General features: G+C 43.1%; 2 protein-coding genes across 2 annotated transcripts; both read right to left on the bottom strand.

Moving 5' to 3' along the window:
* On the bottom strand, nt 2424–10798 carry LOC8068503 (NADPH--cytochrome P450 reductase). Its single transcript, XM_002447195.2, has 18 exons — nt 10377–10798; nt 10227–10286; nt 10053–10129; nt 9151–9208; nt 8992–9075; nt 8865–8901; nt 8217–8286; nt 6902–7096; nt 6726–6818; nt 4665–4896; nt 4497–4580; nt 4265–4416; nt 3877–3973; nt 3614–3763; nt 3435–3512; nt 3211–3333; nt 2985–3098; nt 2424–2900 (listed from the first exon to the last, which is right to left on the bottom strand). The coding sequence occupies exons 1-18, from the start codon at nt 10674–10676 to the stop codon at nt 2820–2822; spliced, it is 2085 nt and encodes a 694-aa protein (XP_002447240.1). The 5' UTR covers nt 10677–10798; the 3' UTR covers nt 2424–2819.
* On the bottom strand, nt 16064–17031 carry LOC8068502 (auxin-responsive protein IAA33). The gene is made up of 2 exons (XM_002447194.2): nt 16513–17031; nt 16064–16327 (listed from the first exon to the last, which is right to left on the bottom strand). The coding sequence occupies exons 1-2, from the start codon at nt 16917–16919 to the stop codon at nt 16231–16233; spliced, it is 504 nt and encodes a 167-aa protein (XP_002447239.1). The 5' UTR covers nt 16920–17031; the 3' UTR covers nt 16064–16230.

Below are 18174 nucleotides of genomic sequence, written 5' to 3'. Positions count from 1 at the left end.
TTTCGAATACGGATTCTTTTGCTTTTAGTTACACTTATAATATACATGCATGTATATACTTAACCTTTACGCAAAATACAGGCTTTATGTACGTGAGCACCTTTAAATGGCTAAACCGGTCGATAGATTTTAAGATTAACAAAATCATCATAATTATTATTGATATACTACACGTTTGTCCTATTATTAAGTCAAGAAAGTACAGTATATTTCAATGGGTCCTAAGTATGATAAGAACAAGCTTGCAAGCTGACTCGGGACGATTTTTTTGGTAGCTAGCTTCGATGCTCGAGACGACGCATGTGAAGATGGAGGGCGACAAAATGGGTGTAGATGAACACTAGCCTAGTATTATATTCCTTTAATTTTGCTAGGTATAGTATATATAAACACACATGCGTATGATTCTTTTTGCCACAACCATCTGGAGTATGAATAAAAGCTCGGAGGTGATCAAAACACATCTCGATCGATTGGTCCCGTCTGAAGGCGAAAGTAAACGGCAGCGCCGACAGTCAACGATTGTGTAGCTTCAGGTCTGTTAAGTTTTGACATAAACAATCTGCCAGTCTTTGACCGTGCGTGCGTGCGCGCGCGTGAAGTGTGCTGCACGTTTGCGGGCATCGATGGACGCCATGCATGCCAGGCACGTACGTATATTCCACTAGTCCTATTGCGACATCTCCCGTACCTCACAAAGTAACACTCACATGCCTGCGGGCTGCCTTGTAGAAGAAACTATAGGGAGGGGAAAATGCGAGGAGTGGTGGTCATTGGTCAAGCGCGTGTACCAAGCACCTGTTATACAGTTAGGCTTTATTTAGTTCTGAATTTTTTTTGGTTTTCGGTACTGGAGCGATTTCGTTTTTATTTAATAATTATTGTTTAATTATGAATCAATTAGACTTAACAAATTCATCTCACAATTTACAGGTAAACTGTGTAATTAGTTTTTATTTTCGTTTATATTTAGTGCATTATATATGTGCCGCAAGATTCGATGTTACTAGGAATCTTGATTTTTTTTTTTTGGAGGGAACTAAACAAGGCCTTAGTTATAATATATGATCAATAAAAGAGGGCAATGACTAGTTGCTTAGATTTTCTCTGTATCTGAACTCTGAACCCTGAACTAAGCCAAGGTTTCAGGCTTTGATGAGGCACCTGCACCGTGCCAACGAATGTCAACGCATGACAAGGGAAAAAAAAAACTAGTCTCTGCATCGAGCTCATCCTGGCAGGCACTGTAACGGCCGGCTATGACTTTCTTGGAACAGAGCCGATTCTCACAAGTCACAAGTGCGGCTACACAAGTGTCTCCATCGGCGGCAGCGGCATCAGCGCATGCATCACACTGGCCTTGCGTTGTTGGTCTGTACTCTGTAGTCGTGCACCCTATTTTTCTCACCATGTGGAAGGACGGACTCGGCAAGCGCCAGTGCAGAGTGCTGGGTGCTGACACAGACAATACGCATCCTTCTTGAACCAAGTCAGTGCATACGGTTTGCCCGTATAAAGAACTTGGTCGGCAGCAGGGACCAAAATTTGTCCAAAAACAAATGGCTCGGAGCCTCGGAGCAACCAATTACGGTTCGTGCTGGGCAGCCTGACACACAGACTATCAGTGTGCGGCATGGACGGTGTTACGTGCCGTGGTCATTGCCAATCCAGTGTCGTGCAAAGCCCATTTCTCTAATCGAGCCCACAAGACTAATCACAGAAAAGCCCACTAGATATTTCCGAGGGCTTGGTGTGTGTGGATCCGGATGCAGTCGGCCCATGGCAAGCTCACTGCTCTAACAAAGCACATTGTGGACTACTTCTTCCGAAAGAAAAACGAAAAGGAAAAAAAAACACTATCATTTTGTTCCAAGTCAAAAAAAAAAGTCACCAAGTTTACAAGAAATATATCAGTATTTAATATAACGAATAAGTATCATTACATTTATTGACAAATGTATTTTTTCAATATTATTTTTTATATAAACTTGGTCAAACTTAAAAATAATTTGGCTTATAATAGAATTAGAATGACCCCTTTTTACTCCGTCTCGGTTTGATTCTATCCAATTTTGCGGGTTCGAAGCACCGATAGAATCAGAGTTGCCAAACCAGATACCTTTGGTGTTTATGCAAGTGGTATCCAATCGTGTTTTTTTAGTAATTAGCCAACTTTACTGTCAAATATGATTTTATTTATTTTCTCAATCAAAATACGTGAAATACCAATCTAATTCATTTCTGCAACTTTTTTGGTCGACCCAACAACTAGAACTTGCATTGCATCCCTACTTGCATATACATCCATTCGCTTGTCTTATAAAACATACTTTTTCTATCAGCCATCAATATTGTTCTCTCATAATAAATCAGCGATAATAGTACTTCAGTCACGGCTTTTCAAACAAGCGAACAAGCTTGGATAGCATGACAAACACAAGCCTTTAAAAAAACAGATGCAAAATTTGTTTTAGGTGGCCTTCTAAAGTACTTAGTATACATAATGTCCTCGTCTCAAACAGTATACATAATGTCCTCATCTCAAACTGTATGATGTATCCCCTTGGCTACAAACTTGTCAGGGATACATAAATTTTTAAGTTCTACAAATCTACAACAGCACTTATTCTCTCCCTCAGTTCCTCCCATCTCATATAATAATAAATAGTTAGATGTCAAAGAATTACACTGATCAACTCATTTCAGTATATAATCAATGGCACGCTTCATTTCCAAAGCTGACGACTGGATTGGCATATACACGCAAAGCCAGCTTTAATTCCACACGCTAGAAGCTATGGCTGATTGGGGGTGATGTGTCACCATACATCACGGAGGTACCTGCCTTCCATCTGCAGGCTCTTTACATAGCTCTCGGTTTTGGAGCTATCCAAAGATCCCTGAAGTGAAACACAAATGAGATGTTACAAACAACATAGTAAAGTTTATAGCCATCTATTAGACAATCAATTGCGGTTATCTACCTGCTCTTGGACTATTGTATGAAGCATTCTGTGTACGTCTCTAGCCATTCCCTTGGCATCACCGCATACATATAAGTAACCACCATGTGAGATGATGTTCCAAATTTCTGTGGCCTGGTAACAGAAAGAAGTAAATGTAGTTGAGCAAACCTTCTAGTGGACATTGAATATTTGAAACACTCGAGAAGTAACAGCATATTAAGCAAGAGTCTATGTTGAAGCTGACCTTCTCTACCATCTTATGCTGCACATATTCTTTCGTTGGCCCTTCCCGAGAGAATGCAATAATTAGCTCAGAAAGAGCCCCCTCCTCAAGGAAAGTTTGCAACTCATCTTCATATATGTAGTCCTGAAGGGTGGTAATTCAGATTGAATTCCATCAATATTTGCTGAGAAACACAACAATAACACAAGGAACTGTGTCTTAACCAGCAATCCTTAATTCCTTACCATATTACGGTTCCTGCATCCAAAGAAAAGGATTGAAGTGCCCAGTTCTGTTCCAGATTGTTTCAGTGCTAACCTTTCCTGCCAAGAGGGAGGGAGTGGAAGGATAAGTTAAACTAGGGTCGAGGTACTCTCAAGCAGACTTGCAAATATACACCCACTGGATTCTTGGCAAAACAAACCTGCAAGAAGCCTCTAAAAGGGGCCAGTCCTGTCCCAGGACCAATCATGATAATCGGAGTGGATGGGTCAGCAGGTAATTTGAAATTTGACTGCCTCACAAAGATGGGAGCCCAGCTGCTTTCTTCACTATATTCCAGAGGAATTGTATTCTGCCAAGCATTGATTAAATCACAGAAATAATAAATCAGACTGTCGGAAACTTCATTATTGCTGGTAGTTCAGGAGATTAACGCCCCCAAAAGGATTTTTTTTTAGAGCATACCTTCATCCATGTTGAACAAACTCCTTGGTGGATCCTTCCTGTTGGTGAAGGCCCATAAACTAATGCACATGTTACATGAATTCTGGAGGGAGCCATCCTACAGAAACATTTATAAGCTGTCAAGAGGCCTCCCTAATGGAAGGTACATACCACCACCTCAAGCACGCCACACCAATATGAACAAGACAGTCCAATATTATAACATATGGAAACTCACGCCGTCTTAAGCTTAGCTGGTGCCTGAAGTTTAAAATTTAAATAATTTCATGGACCCCAGGTCCAAAAGGGGGGGGGGGGGGGGGTAATGCAGATGTATTGTTTGAAACTCGTAGGTAAAGGCTGAAAATAGAGGAAATGAACACTGATAGTTAAAAAAATGTATACTTACATTGGAGATGATGAAATTGAGTAGTATCGTGGTTGCAGACGAGGAGCTATTGCTGCAAAAAACACTCCCAGTGGTGGCTTAGCTGAAGGGAATGCAGCCATAACTTCAATAAGGCTCCTCTGACTAGCAGTTATCCATTGAGAGTACTCATCCTACATACAATTCTATTAGTCAACAAAGGAGAAAAATCCACTTTAAATGCATAATATAGGGATTCTGAAAGGATGACAACCTTTCCAGCGGGAGAAGCCAAGAATCTAAGTCGTTCAGCTTCAGCTGGATCAGATGCATGAGAAGCTAAAGCAAGCAAAGCAGCCTGAGATGATTATGTCATTCAAAGATTGGTCAAACAATCACAAGAACAATAGAAAGAAGGAAAATTCTTAAAAATCATGTGGACCTTCTTCGGTGGATTGAGTAGATCAGCGTATCGTAGAAGCGCAGTCCGCAAGGTACATGGAGATGGGAAAGGTGGGGCCAAGGAACCTCCTCCTTTACGAGGAGATCCATCTTCTGCATCTGCATGGATGGAGAAGAACGTATCTGGAGAAAGGTCAAGTAGCCTTTCAGCCTCCTCCACAGTCTCAACAGAATTTTCTGCATATACACCAACATGATCTCCGGTTTCATACCTGAAACAAGCATTTGAGAAATGTCAGATATGTTGTAGTCTTTATAGATTAGGGGGGGATTCTAGTACTCACACCTTGAACAGAATTCTCTGGACAATGTCGATAATAAATTTAGAATACAAAGCATTATGCAACAATCAGTACAAAGGTAAACTGTTTGATGTAGCACAAGTACTGGGTTTTGAGTTCTGTCCTGTTGAACAGTAATCAAAGTACATGGGCAATTCATTTCCATCCTACCCCAACTTGCCTAAGACTAAAAGACATTCTTCTTGTACTCAAATGAGTACATGGCTGTTTCTTTCATCTTGAGTTTTGCGGAACAATTGTGACTGAACTGTCACCTCAATGCAATCAAACAGAAGAAAATAAAATGATTTAATAAGCCAGTTAATAAGTTAGTCAACCAACTGAAAACATTATAGGATCTACTAATCTCCTTTTTGTCATGTCAACATCAACCTGACTGCCATGATACCAAATAACAACATTGTTCACATGATTAGAGCTCATCCTAATCATGCCACAGTTTGGCGCTTAAACCAATCGCCAAACTACCAGAATCCAGTATGTTCCTTTGCTACTTGATTGTGTAAATGATGCCAGAAACCATGAAGGTACATTAATTCCATCCTTGGCTGGCCGATATCCTAGTCCAGTTACAAAAATAAGGCAGAAGTTTGATGGTAACAAGCTATTCATGCTATATTTTGCACTTTGATCCAAGTCATTCCTAAGTATGAGAGATTGAAGATTAACATGAATAAATGCTCTGTTTAGCAACCTTTTATCTCCAAGGGTGCAAGTGGGTACCCTAAGGCCTAAATTAATTCATTTCTTCCCCTAAACTAATTAGGTGGCATCCCAGCCCTTTAGTTCATTTTAGCAAGTTCTGGATCGACCTAAAACGAGTGGAACTTGCATCCCTACTTATCATTAATCTCAATACATGGAATATGTCATCCCTATGGTACCACAAATTCCTCTGAGTCGTTCCCAATTCATGAAACCGAAAGATTTCCTAGTTTATTGGTGAAAAATATCAAAGGACCAAGTGAGGTTCTGCTGATGTGTTGTAGTGCAAATTATTTAGGTTATCTGCAGTGGCCTGAATCATGCTCACAAGTCATAATGGATATTCTGGCATAGGACCTGTACTCGGGGTGTTTGGCTAGAGGGATCACCTCATCCTAAATGGAGAGGGGTTCAGCATGAGTTTGTCCCGTAAAATGTGATGAGAGGACTCAATCCCAATGAAGTGTATATGAGCCATGAGGTGGTGATTGATCAACCCATTCCATTCCCAAACCAAGCAATAATATCATGAGTTCGGTGATGGATCACTCCATTCATCAAACCAAACACCCCATTAGTAGGCTAAGCTAAGTACATAAGTACAAGATTTAATACTATGAATATATTGAATAATACCCAATGGAAATGTAGCATGTCCCTAGCAAAGGAAAAAAATGAACATCCTTTTCACAAGGGAACCAGTGGAACATACTCTCTCCATTCCAAATTATAAGACATCCCAAGAATCTTGGAGAGTCAAAGCATCTCAAGTGTTTGACCAAAATTTTAGAGAAAATTAAAAACATTTATGACATCAAATAAGTATACTATGCAAATATAGTTAATGAAGAATCTAATGATATTTATTTGACATCGTAAATGTTATTATCTTATCACATGTTTGGTCAAAATTAAGATGGTTTGACTCTCCAAGATTCTTGGAATGACTTACAATTTGTGGAGAGAGTAGATAGGATCAAGACTGAAATAAAGGAATATAAGAGGAAAAGGAATATGCAGATCAGGAAACTTACACAAGACCAGTGCCAGAAATGTCGAACTCAAGATGGATACAAGAGCGATCTGAAGCTGGTTTGTGCAGCTCCTTCCGAACAGCAACATTAGCCCTAGCAATTAATAATATTATTGTAAAGAAAATTTATAATGGCAAACAGGATGTTGTTAGCAAATTGTTCTGGCATCCAAATACCTGCAAGGGTGTTGAATATCAATCACACCAGTACCGTTGGCTAGTGTCCATGATCTATCTTGGAATGACAGGTCAGATTTATCAATGAAAACAACTCTGTATTCAGGAATAGCAGCAGTATATGGAGTCGATGCGCCAGTTGTGTCATCCTCGTCGCGGAGCAATTGATCTAACTCTGGCCACACTAGTTCTTTCCTACAAAAAACAATAAGGAATATATGATTCTCACTCAAGCAGCAATACCAAAAACATTACAAATACACATATATACTTAAAGGTGTCCCAAAAATGTTGGGTATTCCTGAGAATACCAGGGAATCCCTTGAATCCGCTCATGCTTCTAGCCATCTATCAAAGTCAGTGTACATGAGGTCATTATCTACTACTACCAACTACCAGGCCATACAATCATACACTACCGCTAATGCCTACTGCTGTCAATAGACAGACAGGATATGGCATGGTGGGGCTGCTACTGTACTGCAGCAGCTGATTATTTCTAACATAATAGAACATAACAAACATAATAAATTACAACATTTTTATTTCTGAATAGACAACATAGACAAAATGCTTTCTTGGGTGCATTAAATATTCAAATGGTCATGTAAAGCTTTTGCAGCATTAAACATGGATATGCTCACTGCTATAGATTTAAAGCATATATCAAAATATATAAGCTAAAATAGTGTCCAACTGCATAGATTGTCAGAACTAATATATTATCACCTGGTTATTTAATGCTCATATATATTAAACATGGGTATGCTCACTGCTATTTCGGTATTCTCTAGTCTAATAACCATTTGCCAAAAAAAAAATTCCTGTTGTGATTCTAAAAAAAAGTTTCATCAAATAGTTGAAGTGTTCATAAATGGCAAAATGGAAGTTGTTTCAAAAATCCATTTACTAAGCAACTAATTAGACTGAGTTTTTCATAAGTCATTAAAGCATCATCAGTATACTTATCTCAACAAACATATTATATTTTGCACGATTATAGTCTGAAGACAAATTATTGAGCAAATATTGTTACACCAAGAAAAAATGGAAGTTGAAGTGATTTATGTACCAAATATACACCCCAAAGATAGGAAAAAAGGTAGGACAGTGATACTTTTGTTCTGTTTAAACATAAAGAATCAATCTATACCCCAATTAGAATTCAAGCATGGATTTGGGTTTTTTGTGGCAACAAGCTAGATGGGCACTACCCACCAGTCCACCACAACTTTGTATCTACAATCCACATGGTAGATATCTACCACGGCAAAGGAATGCACAGCAGATTATATATGTCGTTGTAGCTTTGTACCATGCAGTGAAATCATCCTCAATACACTGATCATCATCTCCAAGGCCAACAGGAACAAGACGTTTCCCACCTAGATACACAAGTAATTCGAAGCCATGGCAACAAAATCAAATACCACAATCATCAATGATGAAGCCCTAAATCATGAAAGACCTACCATGGCAGCTGATGGGAAAAAATGCATGCATTTAGCAACGTGAAAATAAATTTGATCGCTACAAGAGAAAAGAATATATGACAATTTCTATCATTACCATGGCACCATAATGGGAAAAAATCCTAAAAGTTTCAGCCTTGAAACAGAAATCCTTATGTTGAGATTGTCCCCTAATGCTAGTGATCTACTCCCTCTATCCCAAATTATAAGTCATTCCAAGAATCTTGGAGAGTCAAAACATCTTAAGTTTGACCAAATTTATATAATAAAATAATAACATTTATGATATCAACTAAGTATCATTAGATTCCTCATTAATTATATTTTCATAGTATACTTATTTGATGCCATAAATCTTCATAACTTTCTTTACAATTTTGGTCAAACTTGAGATTCTTTGACTCTCCAAGATTCTTGGAATGTCTTATAATTTGGAATGGAAGGAGTACTTGTTTCAACTTTTCCCATGGGAACTAGTGTAAATTACTTACCCTGCTCCTCTAGTAGCTCATCAACCACCTTTGCAACCTGCATTTTCCATGTGCATAATCAATAACCAAAACACTCAGTAACCAGCTTTCATCCAAATAACAACAACATCCAATTCAGTGTGTTAACCTTATTAAAATGTTCGTACTGCCTGTTTCCAAGGCCAAAAATACCATATTTAAGAGCCTTCAGCCAAACTTCCTTCTCTTTTCCCTGTTTTCAGGCATTGAAAATAGGTCAGGAGTGTAATAGCAGTCAACACATCCCAACTACGGAGACTTCACAAACCTCAGTAAACCATTTGTAGAATCTTGCTGCGTTATCAGTTGGCTCTCCGTCCCCATATCTGCATACCATGAATATAATTTGCCAAAATACAGATGAAAGCTTTTAACTAAGAGAAATAGACTGTGTAATTCATAACAAATAATATTGCTTGTTCATATAAATCACAGAGGAAGGAAATTTTGCCCAAGCTATTTGACTATTTACTGCATCATAATTCATAAATGAAAATAAGGTTGTACTACGACAAAATCAAGCTGTCTATTAGAAAGCAGCCAAGATTAATGTTACCAATTCTCCACAGAACAAACAGTAAACCAATTCCAATTCTGACAAAATGAACGCATGTATCATTAGACTACGCGTTATCCGTGAACGAGCACAGTAAATTATCATGTCATCAGTGGATGATTAAAGCTATGTGTACAAACATATATATATATATTTTTTACCTCAGACTCTAAGGCACAAGTAAAAGGATTGGACACTTGAAATTTACAAGGTAGCTGGATTCCTAATTAAGGAGTGACCAATAAAGGTGCTTAGCCAATCTACACAGAAATTTAGAAAATAAGGCAGGTGGATTATGGAACTAGCTACTAGGTCACACATAAAAAGAGCAATTCACCAATCCACGAAAGTTGGAGTATCGACTATGAAATTTAGCGGCAAGCGACAAATGGCGGAAGCTAGCCATCCACAAAGTTCCCTTGAGCTTTTACAACAGAAGGTAGCTGAACTATCAACGATGGAATCAAGGCGCAAGCGACAAAAGCCGCAATTCACCAATCCACGCAGCTTGCGTTGAGCTCCAACAAAAGGCAGGTGGGTCATGGAATAAGGCACAAGCGACAAAGGGCGCAATTCAAACTAATGGACGAATCAGCACACAGAGAGGAACTCACGTTGCTAAGAAGAACAGCACCACGGTTTCCTTCTTCAGCTTCTCCTCGTATTCCTCGTCCTCCTGAGCATAGTCATCCTGCACATGTCCCACAAATCTCTCAAGCTCCAGCACAGAGCCCAAGCTAGCCTAGAACACACACGTACACATATAGATATAGACCATGCAAAATTACCAGATCCACCACTTTGAACACGGCCTTCTCGTACCGCGCCCTCGCTTCCTCCGCCATGGACTGCGAACAGTAACGCATCGATCGAGTCAAACAAAAACGGCAACGGAACAAACTAGACTAAACGCAGGAGGGATCGGATCGGGCAGCGACCTTGGCGAATCCCTCGGCGGTGCCGGTCTGCGTGCCGAAGAAGATGGTGACGCGCTTCCGGCCGTCGTCCACGTCGGCGTCGGCGTCCACCTTGACCGGCGGCGGGCGTACCGGCGCGGCGACCGGCTTGGACGGCGCGCCGCCTCCGGATCGGAACCAGACGGCGAGGATAAGCAGCCCCGCGACGAGGGCCGCGGCGGTGGCCGCCAGCGCGGCGAGCGGGTCTCCGCCCGCGGCGGCGGCGAGCTCCGGCGGGATGACGGAGCCCGCCCACGACCTCGCCGCCTCCAGCGCCGCCATCGTCGCTCGCTTCCTCCCCCGCCCGCCGGGAGGGATAGGGTGGGGAGGAGGAGGAGACGAGATCGAGGACGGCAGGAGGAGGGGGAGGGGGCGGGGTGCGTGCACCTACCAACAACCAGTGCTTCGCTACTACTACTGCGCGCTGCCCGCAGGGGTAAAAGCGCCTTTTCCGCCTGCTTTTTTTAAAACGGAAAAAATAACGTACAGTGAGTATTATAAGGAAATTTTTCTCTCGCGGGAAGGGAAGGCGAAAGGCGTGATGGGCCTTTTTGAGGCTTGTTGTGTGCGTGTGGATCTGCATCTGCATCTGCTGTCTGCTCTCCGCAACAGTCAACAGCGAGCGGTTCTCCAATCAGGAAAATTGGCTTTGTCTCGACTCTGGATTCTGGACTGGGATCTCGGTTGGCATCTGCAGCTGTCCAATGAAATGCCGTGCCGTCTATCTATACAGCGCTCCCTCCGTCTAAAAAAACTAAAATTCCACTTCTTATGAGTGAACTCAGGCCCTGTTTGATTTGTGCTAATTTCTTTAGCATCTATCACATCGAATGTTTGGACACATACATAAAGTACTAAATACAGATTATTTACAAAACTAAAAACACGTCTAGAGAGTAATTTGCGAGACAAACCTTTTAAACCTAATTAGTCTATGATTTGACATTAATTATCAGATAAAACAAAAGAACTACAGTACCTGCTAAATTTTAGCACCCCTAGCCAAACACCCCCAATTTTTAGCGTATAAAGTCTTAGGTGTCACGTCTGGTGTCATATGAAAGTATCATCTAGGATATTCGGATACTAATAAGACAACAAATTACATATCTAGTGTCATATGAAAGTATCATATGGGCTATTCGGATACTAATAAGACAACAAATTACAAAGTTCATCGGTAATTCGCGAGACAAATTAGTAGCACACATGTGTTACTATAGCACTTTATTGTCAAATCATGTACTAATTAGCTTAAAACATTTGTTTCGTAAACTAGTCACAATTTGTGCAATTAGTTATTTTTAAGTTCATATTTAATATTCTATATATATATTCAAATATTCGATAAGACAGAGTATAAACTTTTGAGAAAAAAACTAAACAAGGCCTTAATTTAAAAGCATCTCTAAGCTAAAATTACTTTTTAAATTAGTTATTTGGGTAAAATTCACTTTCTATTCAAAATATTTTTTTTATATCTTATGAGTACTCTAGAAAACCATTCTCGCTTTTCATCATTAACTAACCGACGATAAATAGGAAGTAAAGGATGCCTATATTTGAAAACCGATTAAAGAAGCTATTAGAGAGTTTTTTTTATAAAAGACTCTATCCCTATAAATTAGAAAATATATAAAAAAAGTATTTTAGAGATGCTCTAACTAGACTTGTATAAAAATATTATCAACATTTGCATTTCCAAATAGTTGTATTATAAAAATATATTTCATAGTTAGTTTATTGATATTTATTACGTATTGTAAATATATTAGTAGCTTTTATTCGTCAAGCTTAGGATAATTTGAGTCACGGGTAAGGGACACTACTATTTTCTCTAGAATGAAGAGAGTAAAATCATTTAATATTTCAACGAACTTTTTGCAAATGCGATTGACAGTGTTCAAGGACTGTGGCAGAGGTTTTACGGCATGATTTCCTGATTTTTCATGTAATCTACAACCCACTAAAAACAACGTACCAAGTTGTAAAGAGAGTTTTTGTAATTGGACTAGGCTGGACCGTACTAGAGCAATAAGCATCACATTCCAAGCTCCGCTGAAGTAAAAATGCTGTGACATGGTGAAATAGAGTGACTTAGATGCCAACGACTCACAGCTATCATTCAGACTGCCATATAGTCCATTGCATTGTTCTCTCCCTGTCGCAGTCATGCACGATTCGAACCAAGATTGTATAACAGCAGCTGACTATACCCACCAGCGGTGCTCAATGAACCAAGATTATTATATATCAGAGAAGCAAACCTCATTCCATAATCCATAGCATGCATGTTTAACTTCAACGCATGATACAAGTAGCCAATTTTTAAAAGTTATCTCAAGACCATTGCTGTATCTCAATCGTATAGAACTACGGAGTATAACTTATTAGTTCTCATGGAAACTAGATATTGCTACCCTAATGCTAAAGTCGTAACAGTACTAGCTATGTAGCTAGGTGATGTCGAGATGAGAGACAAAATTACACATATTTATTTTTCTATGTGCTATTGAACCTATATGTTCCTCTCTTAGACTTTTGGGCCATATGTATGAAATAGATAGTTTATTTATTCGTTATTGGTGACCACCACTCTTTCTTCTACTTTTTTTTCTTGAGCACTTCAGAATAGCTAGTTAAATAGCTAGTTATTGAGGACGCCCTTGAGTCCAACTAGGAGAGAGATGTGAGCAGCTCTGAAGTGAAGAGGTGCAGCTTTCTGAAATGGGACTACCTGATTGTGAAACTGAAAAAGAAAATATTGCTAGATACTCAGCTAATAATTAGTTAAATTATTAAAAAGATATGTTTGGATCTGAGAAGATGATTACCAGGGTCCAAGCAGGGCCTAAAGCATAGCGCAGGTTTCGTGCAAATAAAGAGTACTACGTAGTTTTTATTCTTACATAGATATGGTATATATACGTACCTGATTAGAGTCTCAGTGGCCCATTTCAATGCACTGTTTCTAAAACAAATCTGCTGACAGAGTATCAATGAAACGAATAATGAAACAACCTCCACAATGCATGAGTTTCACATTGACGTTTCCTAGGCTTGGCAAAACATTTAATTACTGCAAAATGATTGGATCGCATGCAAGATGGTGAACCGATTTAGCCTCAGTGGGGATTTCATCCCGTTTAACCGTGTGGGAAACAACGCCCGCAGGGTTTCACCATGGTGAAACTACTTCTTCTCTCTCCTCTTCGTTTCATGCAAAAAGTGCAGTTTTGCTGACATGATTTATTTGACAACTAATGTCTAATCATAGATTAATTAGGTTTAAAAGATTTGTCTTGTAAATTACTATTTAGTTGTGTTTTTAATTTTATATATAATCTATATTTATTACTCTATGCATGTGTCCAAACATTCAATATGACAGGAGTTAAATTTATCGTGACGAAGGGCATAAACCACTCCATTTCTCCTCTCCAGAACAGGAGTCATAACAAAAAACATGACTGCCTGCTATAACGCTGCATCTAAGGTCAGAAGCATGCCGTACGTGAGGACTTCGAACTTAAGCTGCCGGCCCTGTTATGGACGTACGTTTCTTTGGCTCCTGACCAGCAACGACGTCAGGTTCAGAGCAACTACGACTAGACCCAATCATGTGTTTTGCTACGTGAAAAGGGTAAAAGTGTAGTAGTGTGCATTTCTGAACTCTGACGCAGTTTACAGTTACAATCGTAAACACACTGATCATCAAGGGACACAAGAACGATCTCTAGGAGCATCGTGTCTTCAGAACAAGAGGCAGACAGGCCCTACTTTTTTTTTTCTTCGGACAACTCTCTCATCTGTCTTTTCACCTTATCAAGAAAATCTGGCTGTCGAAGGAGCAGTGACTTGGAAAGTGGATGTGAACTTTGACCAATCAATTTGCGATGATGAAAATTTTGGTTGCAAATAAACAGAAGGACCCAGCTTGTTTATGGGCCACCACGTCCTGCGAAAGTCTGCTCCCTGGCTCGGCAGTCCAATTGACTGGCGTGGGCCGCATGGCACCTGGACTGTCGGGTCCGTGGACACTCAACTCAACTCATATGTCAGACCAGCCCCTCTGTGCTACCTGATCGTCGCATTGTAGTTGTAGACTAACAGCTTAACATGGCTCTCGACACGGGTCCAGTCCTAAAAACAACTTTTGACTTGTCTATATGGGTACCAGTAGCATGATAGAAAGATGACGAATCGATGATGCACCGGTGGCCGGGCAGTAGGAAAAAAATGGTCATATATTTCTGGGCGCATGTGTGCACTGCAGACGCACATGGAGAGAGACAACTCGTCAGCGAACTGGTGGCACCGAATTTCTGCGTCTGGATCAGCAGGTGACTTCACCACGTTGACCTATATACTGAGCCTGGCGTGGTGGTTCTGCTCATCGGGAGCCCCGGCCCGGAGCGATGGAATTCCGGCATGGTTCTGCTCGCAATCATCCAGACGTACGCACCCACGGCACGCCCAGTGGACATCTATCAGCAGCTCCCGTCTCTCTCACGCCGCATGACATCTCCGGGTGTCCGCGAGCCCCAATTCCAACCCCAAACGCGACACCGACCCGGCGTGTGGTGTGGACGATGGATACGTTCCTTTCCCCGGCCACGTACGCCGGTCGGCCGCGGGCGGCGGTCGTTGGCGCTGTCAGGCTCATGCGCGCGCCAAATTAACGTGCATGCTGAGCAAGCAAGCAGCAGTGATCTGACGATGATGAGGCAGTATAAATTTATAAATTTATCTGCTGAATCTATCAATTATTCAACAATACTTTTTTTTTTATAATAAATCAGCAAAAACAGTTCAGTCATGTCTTTTCAACGAGAACAAACTTAGCTCTTGTGCTAGTGCCGGATCCATCTCGTCATCCTCATAGACATATACTAGTCCGATACGATAGATGTTTGTACTATATAATTCTGCGACGGGAACGAAGTGGTCGATGGTGGTGGCGACAAGGACGCATGCACCGATCGACGGCGTACATACGCCGTCGTGCAATGGCTAATGAGCAACAGTGATTTATCAGGCAAATCAACAAAGCGACGTATGTAGGTACGTAAACCTCGCGGCGACGTTGTCGTACATACGGGCAGACGCAGCAGTGACAGTGAAGAACGAGTGAAAGATCTATCGGAGCCGGCCGGCCGGTCGGTGGAAGCCAGGGCAAGGCAGTGTCACGCGGGCACACGCAACATTCCGTTCGAATCGATGCATCCTCTCCGTCCCATTGATGCGCGCCGGCCGTGCTGTTGTACTCTCGAGACGCGATGGCTACTGGTACCTGCTTCACTGTTCATTCCACTGCTCGCGAGTCGCCAACGGCCAACGGGACGTTGCCGTCTAACAGGGAGATCCCAACCGCGTCGCCGGCCGGATCGGACGAGAGTGTGTTGTGTGTCAGTCGTCAGTGGCCGGATTAGAGTACGTCCATGGACTACTGCTACTGGCTACTGCACCGATGGATCAGGGCCGATCGATCGATCCAATAATTTCCAAGCAGTCAGGACTCACCAATCAGTCAGGCAGATCGAGACAGGACATGATTGACTCGCGGGGGGTTAAGCCGACACGGTACGTGCGCACACTTGGATCATGAGTTGACACGGAGCGCGCGCACAGGCCGGGTAGCTAGCTAGTAACACAGGCTGAGCTGATGCTGATCGTGGCACAAACTTGTTCATTGCTTTGCCTGCTTTAGGTCTTTAATGACAAACATTATACTTATGTGGACAATGATGAAGAATTAACAAAACGAGTAGTAGACAACTAGTAGTAGTAATTACATGCGATGCGATGCGAGGTCTAATAAATCCCGGCCCGGCGATTACTTGTTGTTGACACCTCCTCCGCATTTCTTGGCCCGGCTTGACTTCGTCTTCGCGGGGATGATCCGGATCCTTTTAGCCACGCGAACAAAATCACTACCAAATCATCAAAGGAACTTAGATGAGCTCGGGTTAATAATTAAACTGAGATGATTAATTATCAGCACGTGTATTCCAAACGACGGAAAAAAATCACATTAGTTATGTAAATACTACTATAGTGCATGAAATTGCAATTAGTACTAGTAAGAGTTAGCCGTTGGCGGCCTTACAATACTCACTTCCACTTGAGATCACCGGCGAGTAGGAGGTCGTCCTCCAGGTCCTCGTACGCGACGACGTGGCCCGGGACGGCATTGGCGAGGTCGAGGTCGTCGTCGCCGTCACGGCGCTGTTGACCGTCGTCGGCGTCGACGAACATGCGGCGGAGCGTGCCCGCGAGGCTGCGGTACCCGGTATGCCGGTGGAGGTGGACGCGGTGGCAGATGCAGCGCCCGTCCAGGACCACGGTGACCGGCGGGACCACGCCCGCGGCCACGCCGTCGTTGTCCTGCACCGACAGCGTCAGCAGCTTCCGCTGCTGCGGCGGCGGCTGCTGGGGCGGACCAGGCGTCGGGGGACGCCGCTTCGCGTGATGATGCTCGAAGCTCCCGCTCGCGCTTGCGCTGGCCGCGCCGCCGCCGCTCATCGTGGTGGGGTTTGACCTCGGCGGCCGGAGTCGAGAAAGGGAGAGAGGGAGGGAGGATGGGGAGTGAGGAACGAAGTGACAACACTTTCCTCTCGATGGTTAGTTGTGTTTTAGTAGCAGCTCGTGAGGATTTATAGGGAGGTGGAGTGTGTGTGGACTGGACTTGTTTCTCGCTGAACCTGACCGGTCGCCTGAGGAGTGAGCGAAATGGTACAGTAGCCTGTAGCCCACAGTTCCGAACTGAAGCCGAGCCGAACCGGAAGTGCCAGAGCGGATCGACAAGGGCGCGGGTGTTGCTTGCAAGTGAGAAAAAGGAGTCTGCTAGCGATCGGTGGCCGGGTCGATGGACATGGACCCGAGACACACACGGTCACCGGCACACATACGCACTCTCCTAGATAAACAAAGCCCGGCCGGCCGGATCGGCGCCGTGACCCGCTCTGCGTCGCGTGTTTTCCTGGGGATCAAGAGAGCGAGCGCGCGGGTGTCGGCCGGTTCAAACTGAAGCCACACCAGTCCACAACCACACCCGTAGCCGTAGCGACCAAACCGGCGGGGGCGGGGTTTGTTCGTTCGTTCGTTCGTTATGCATGGGCTCCGATCCGGCCGGGTTATCGTCTCGATCCGATCCTAGCGGCCGGGGGTTTGTCATTTCGTTCCGACCCGATTCGATCCTAGCTGTATACCTTATCAGTTATCGTCCATCGGTACGGTCAGTCGTCGCGTGCTAGCTTAGAGGCTAGCTAGCCCCCGATCGGTCGCACGGCGCACGGCGGCATGGGCGCGCGCACGTACGTACGAACGCGCGACGCTTCGTTCGCCCGGGGCCGCACGTCGGCTGCTGGTGTGATGGCCGGCCTGTTTGTTTGTTTGTTTGTTTGGTGATGAAAAGAGGTTCAACGACCATGATATCGATCAGTATGTATGGATATGTATGGGGAAGCTGTAGCTGGCTCCGGCATGCGTGCTTCGCGGTGCTTGCAGCATTATTGCAGCAGTAGCTCACTCCATCGATCCGGTAACGAGGGAGGCGCTGTAACGCGCCATGCATGCATGTCATGGGCTAGCGGTGCACGCGCGGGGCCGTGATCCGTGAACGCGGGACCGTGCGCTCTCGGATATATCGGATCCCGGATGGATCTCCTGCTGTAGCGAGTTGGTACGAACACCACCTCGCCGAGCCAGATTACACTCGCGGTCCTGTGGCGCGCGCGACATGCATCGTCGTTGTTTGCACAACGAACGGCCGGGTCGG

The sequence above is a fragment of the Sorghum bicolor genome, chromosome 6 (genome assembly GCF_000003195.3).
Source record: "Sorghum bicolor cultivar BTx623 chromosome 6, Sorghum_bicolor_NCBIv3, whole genome shotgun sequence".
Classification (NCBI taxonomy): domain Eukaryota; kingdom Viridiplantae; phylum Streptophyta; class Magnoliopsida; order Poales; family Poaceae; genus Sorghum; species Sorghum bicolor.
Note: the sequence above shows the minus strand (reverse complement) of the source record. Positions and strands in the feature narration are given on the sequence as shown.

Excerpts from the sequence above, each read along its gene's own strand:
- LOC8068503 (XM_002447195.2), bottom strand. The coding sequence starts at position 10,676 with ATGGCGGCGCTGGAGGCGGCGAGGTCGTGGGCGGGCTCCGTCATCCCG. Across the intron at positions 8,287-8,864 it reads TGAGCTACTAGAGGAGCAGG|GTGGGAAACGTCTTGTTCCT; the intron begins GTAAGTAATTTA and ends TTGTGTATCTAG. Across the intron at positions 4,581-4,664 it reads TACTCAATCCACCGAAGAAG|GCTGCTTTGCTTGCTTTAGC; the intron begins GTCCACATGATT and ends TAATCATCTCAG.
- LOC8068502 (XM_002447194.2), bottom strand. The coding sequence starts at position 16,919 with ATGAGCGGCGGCGGCGCGGCCAGCGCAAGCGCGAGCGGGAGCTTCGAG. Across the intron at positions 16,328-16,512 it reads GCCGGTGATCTCAAGTGGAA|TGATTTTGTTCGCGTGGCTA; the intron begins GTGAGTATTGTA and ends ATGATTTGGTAG.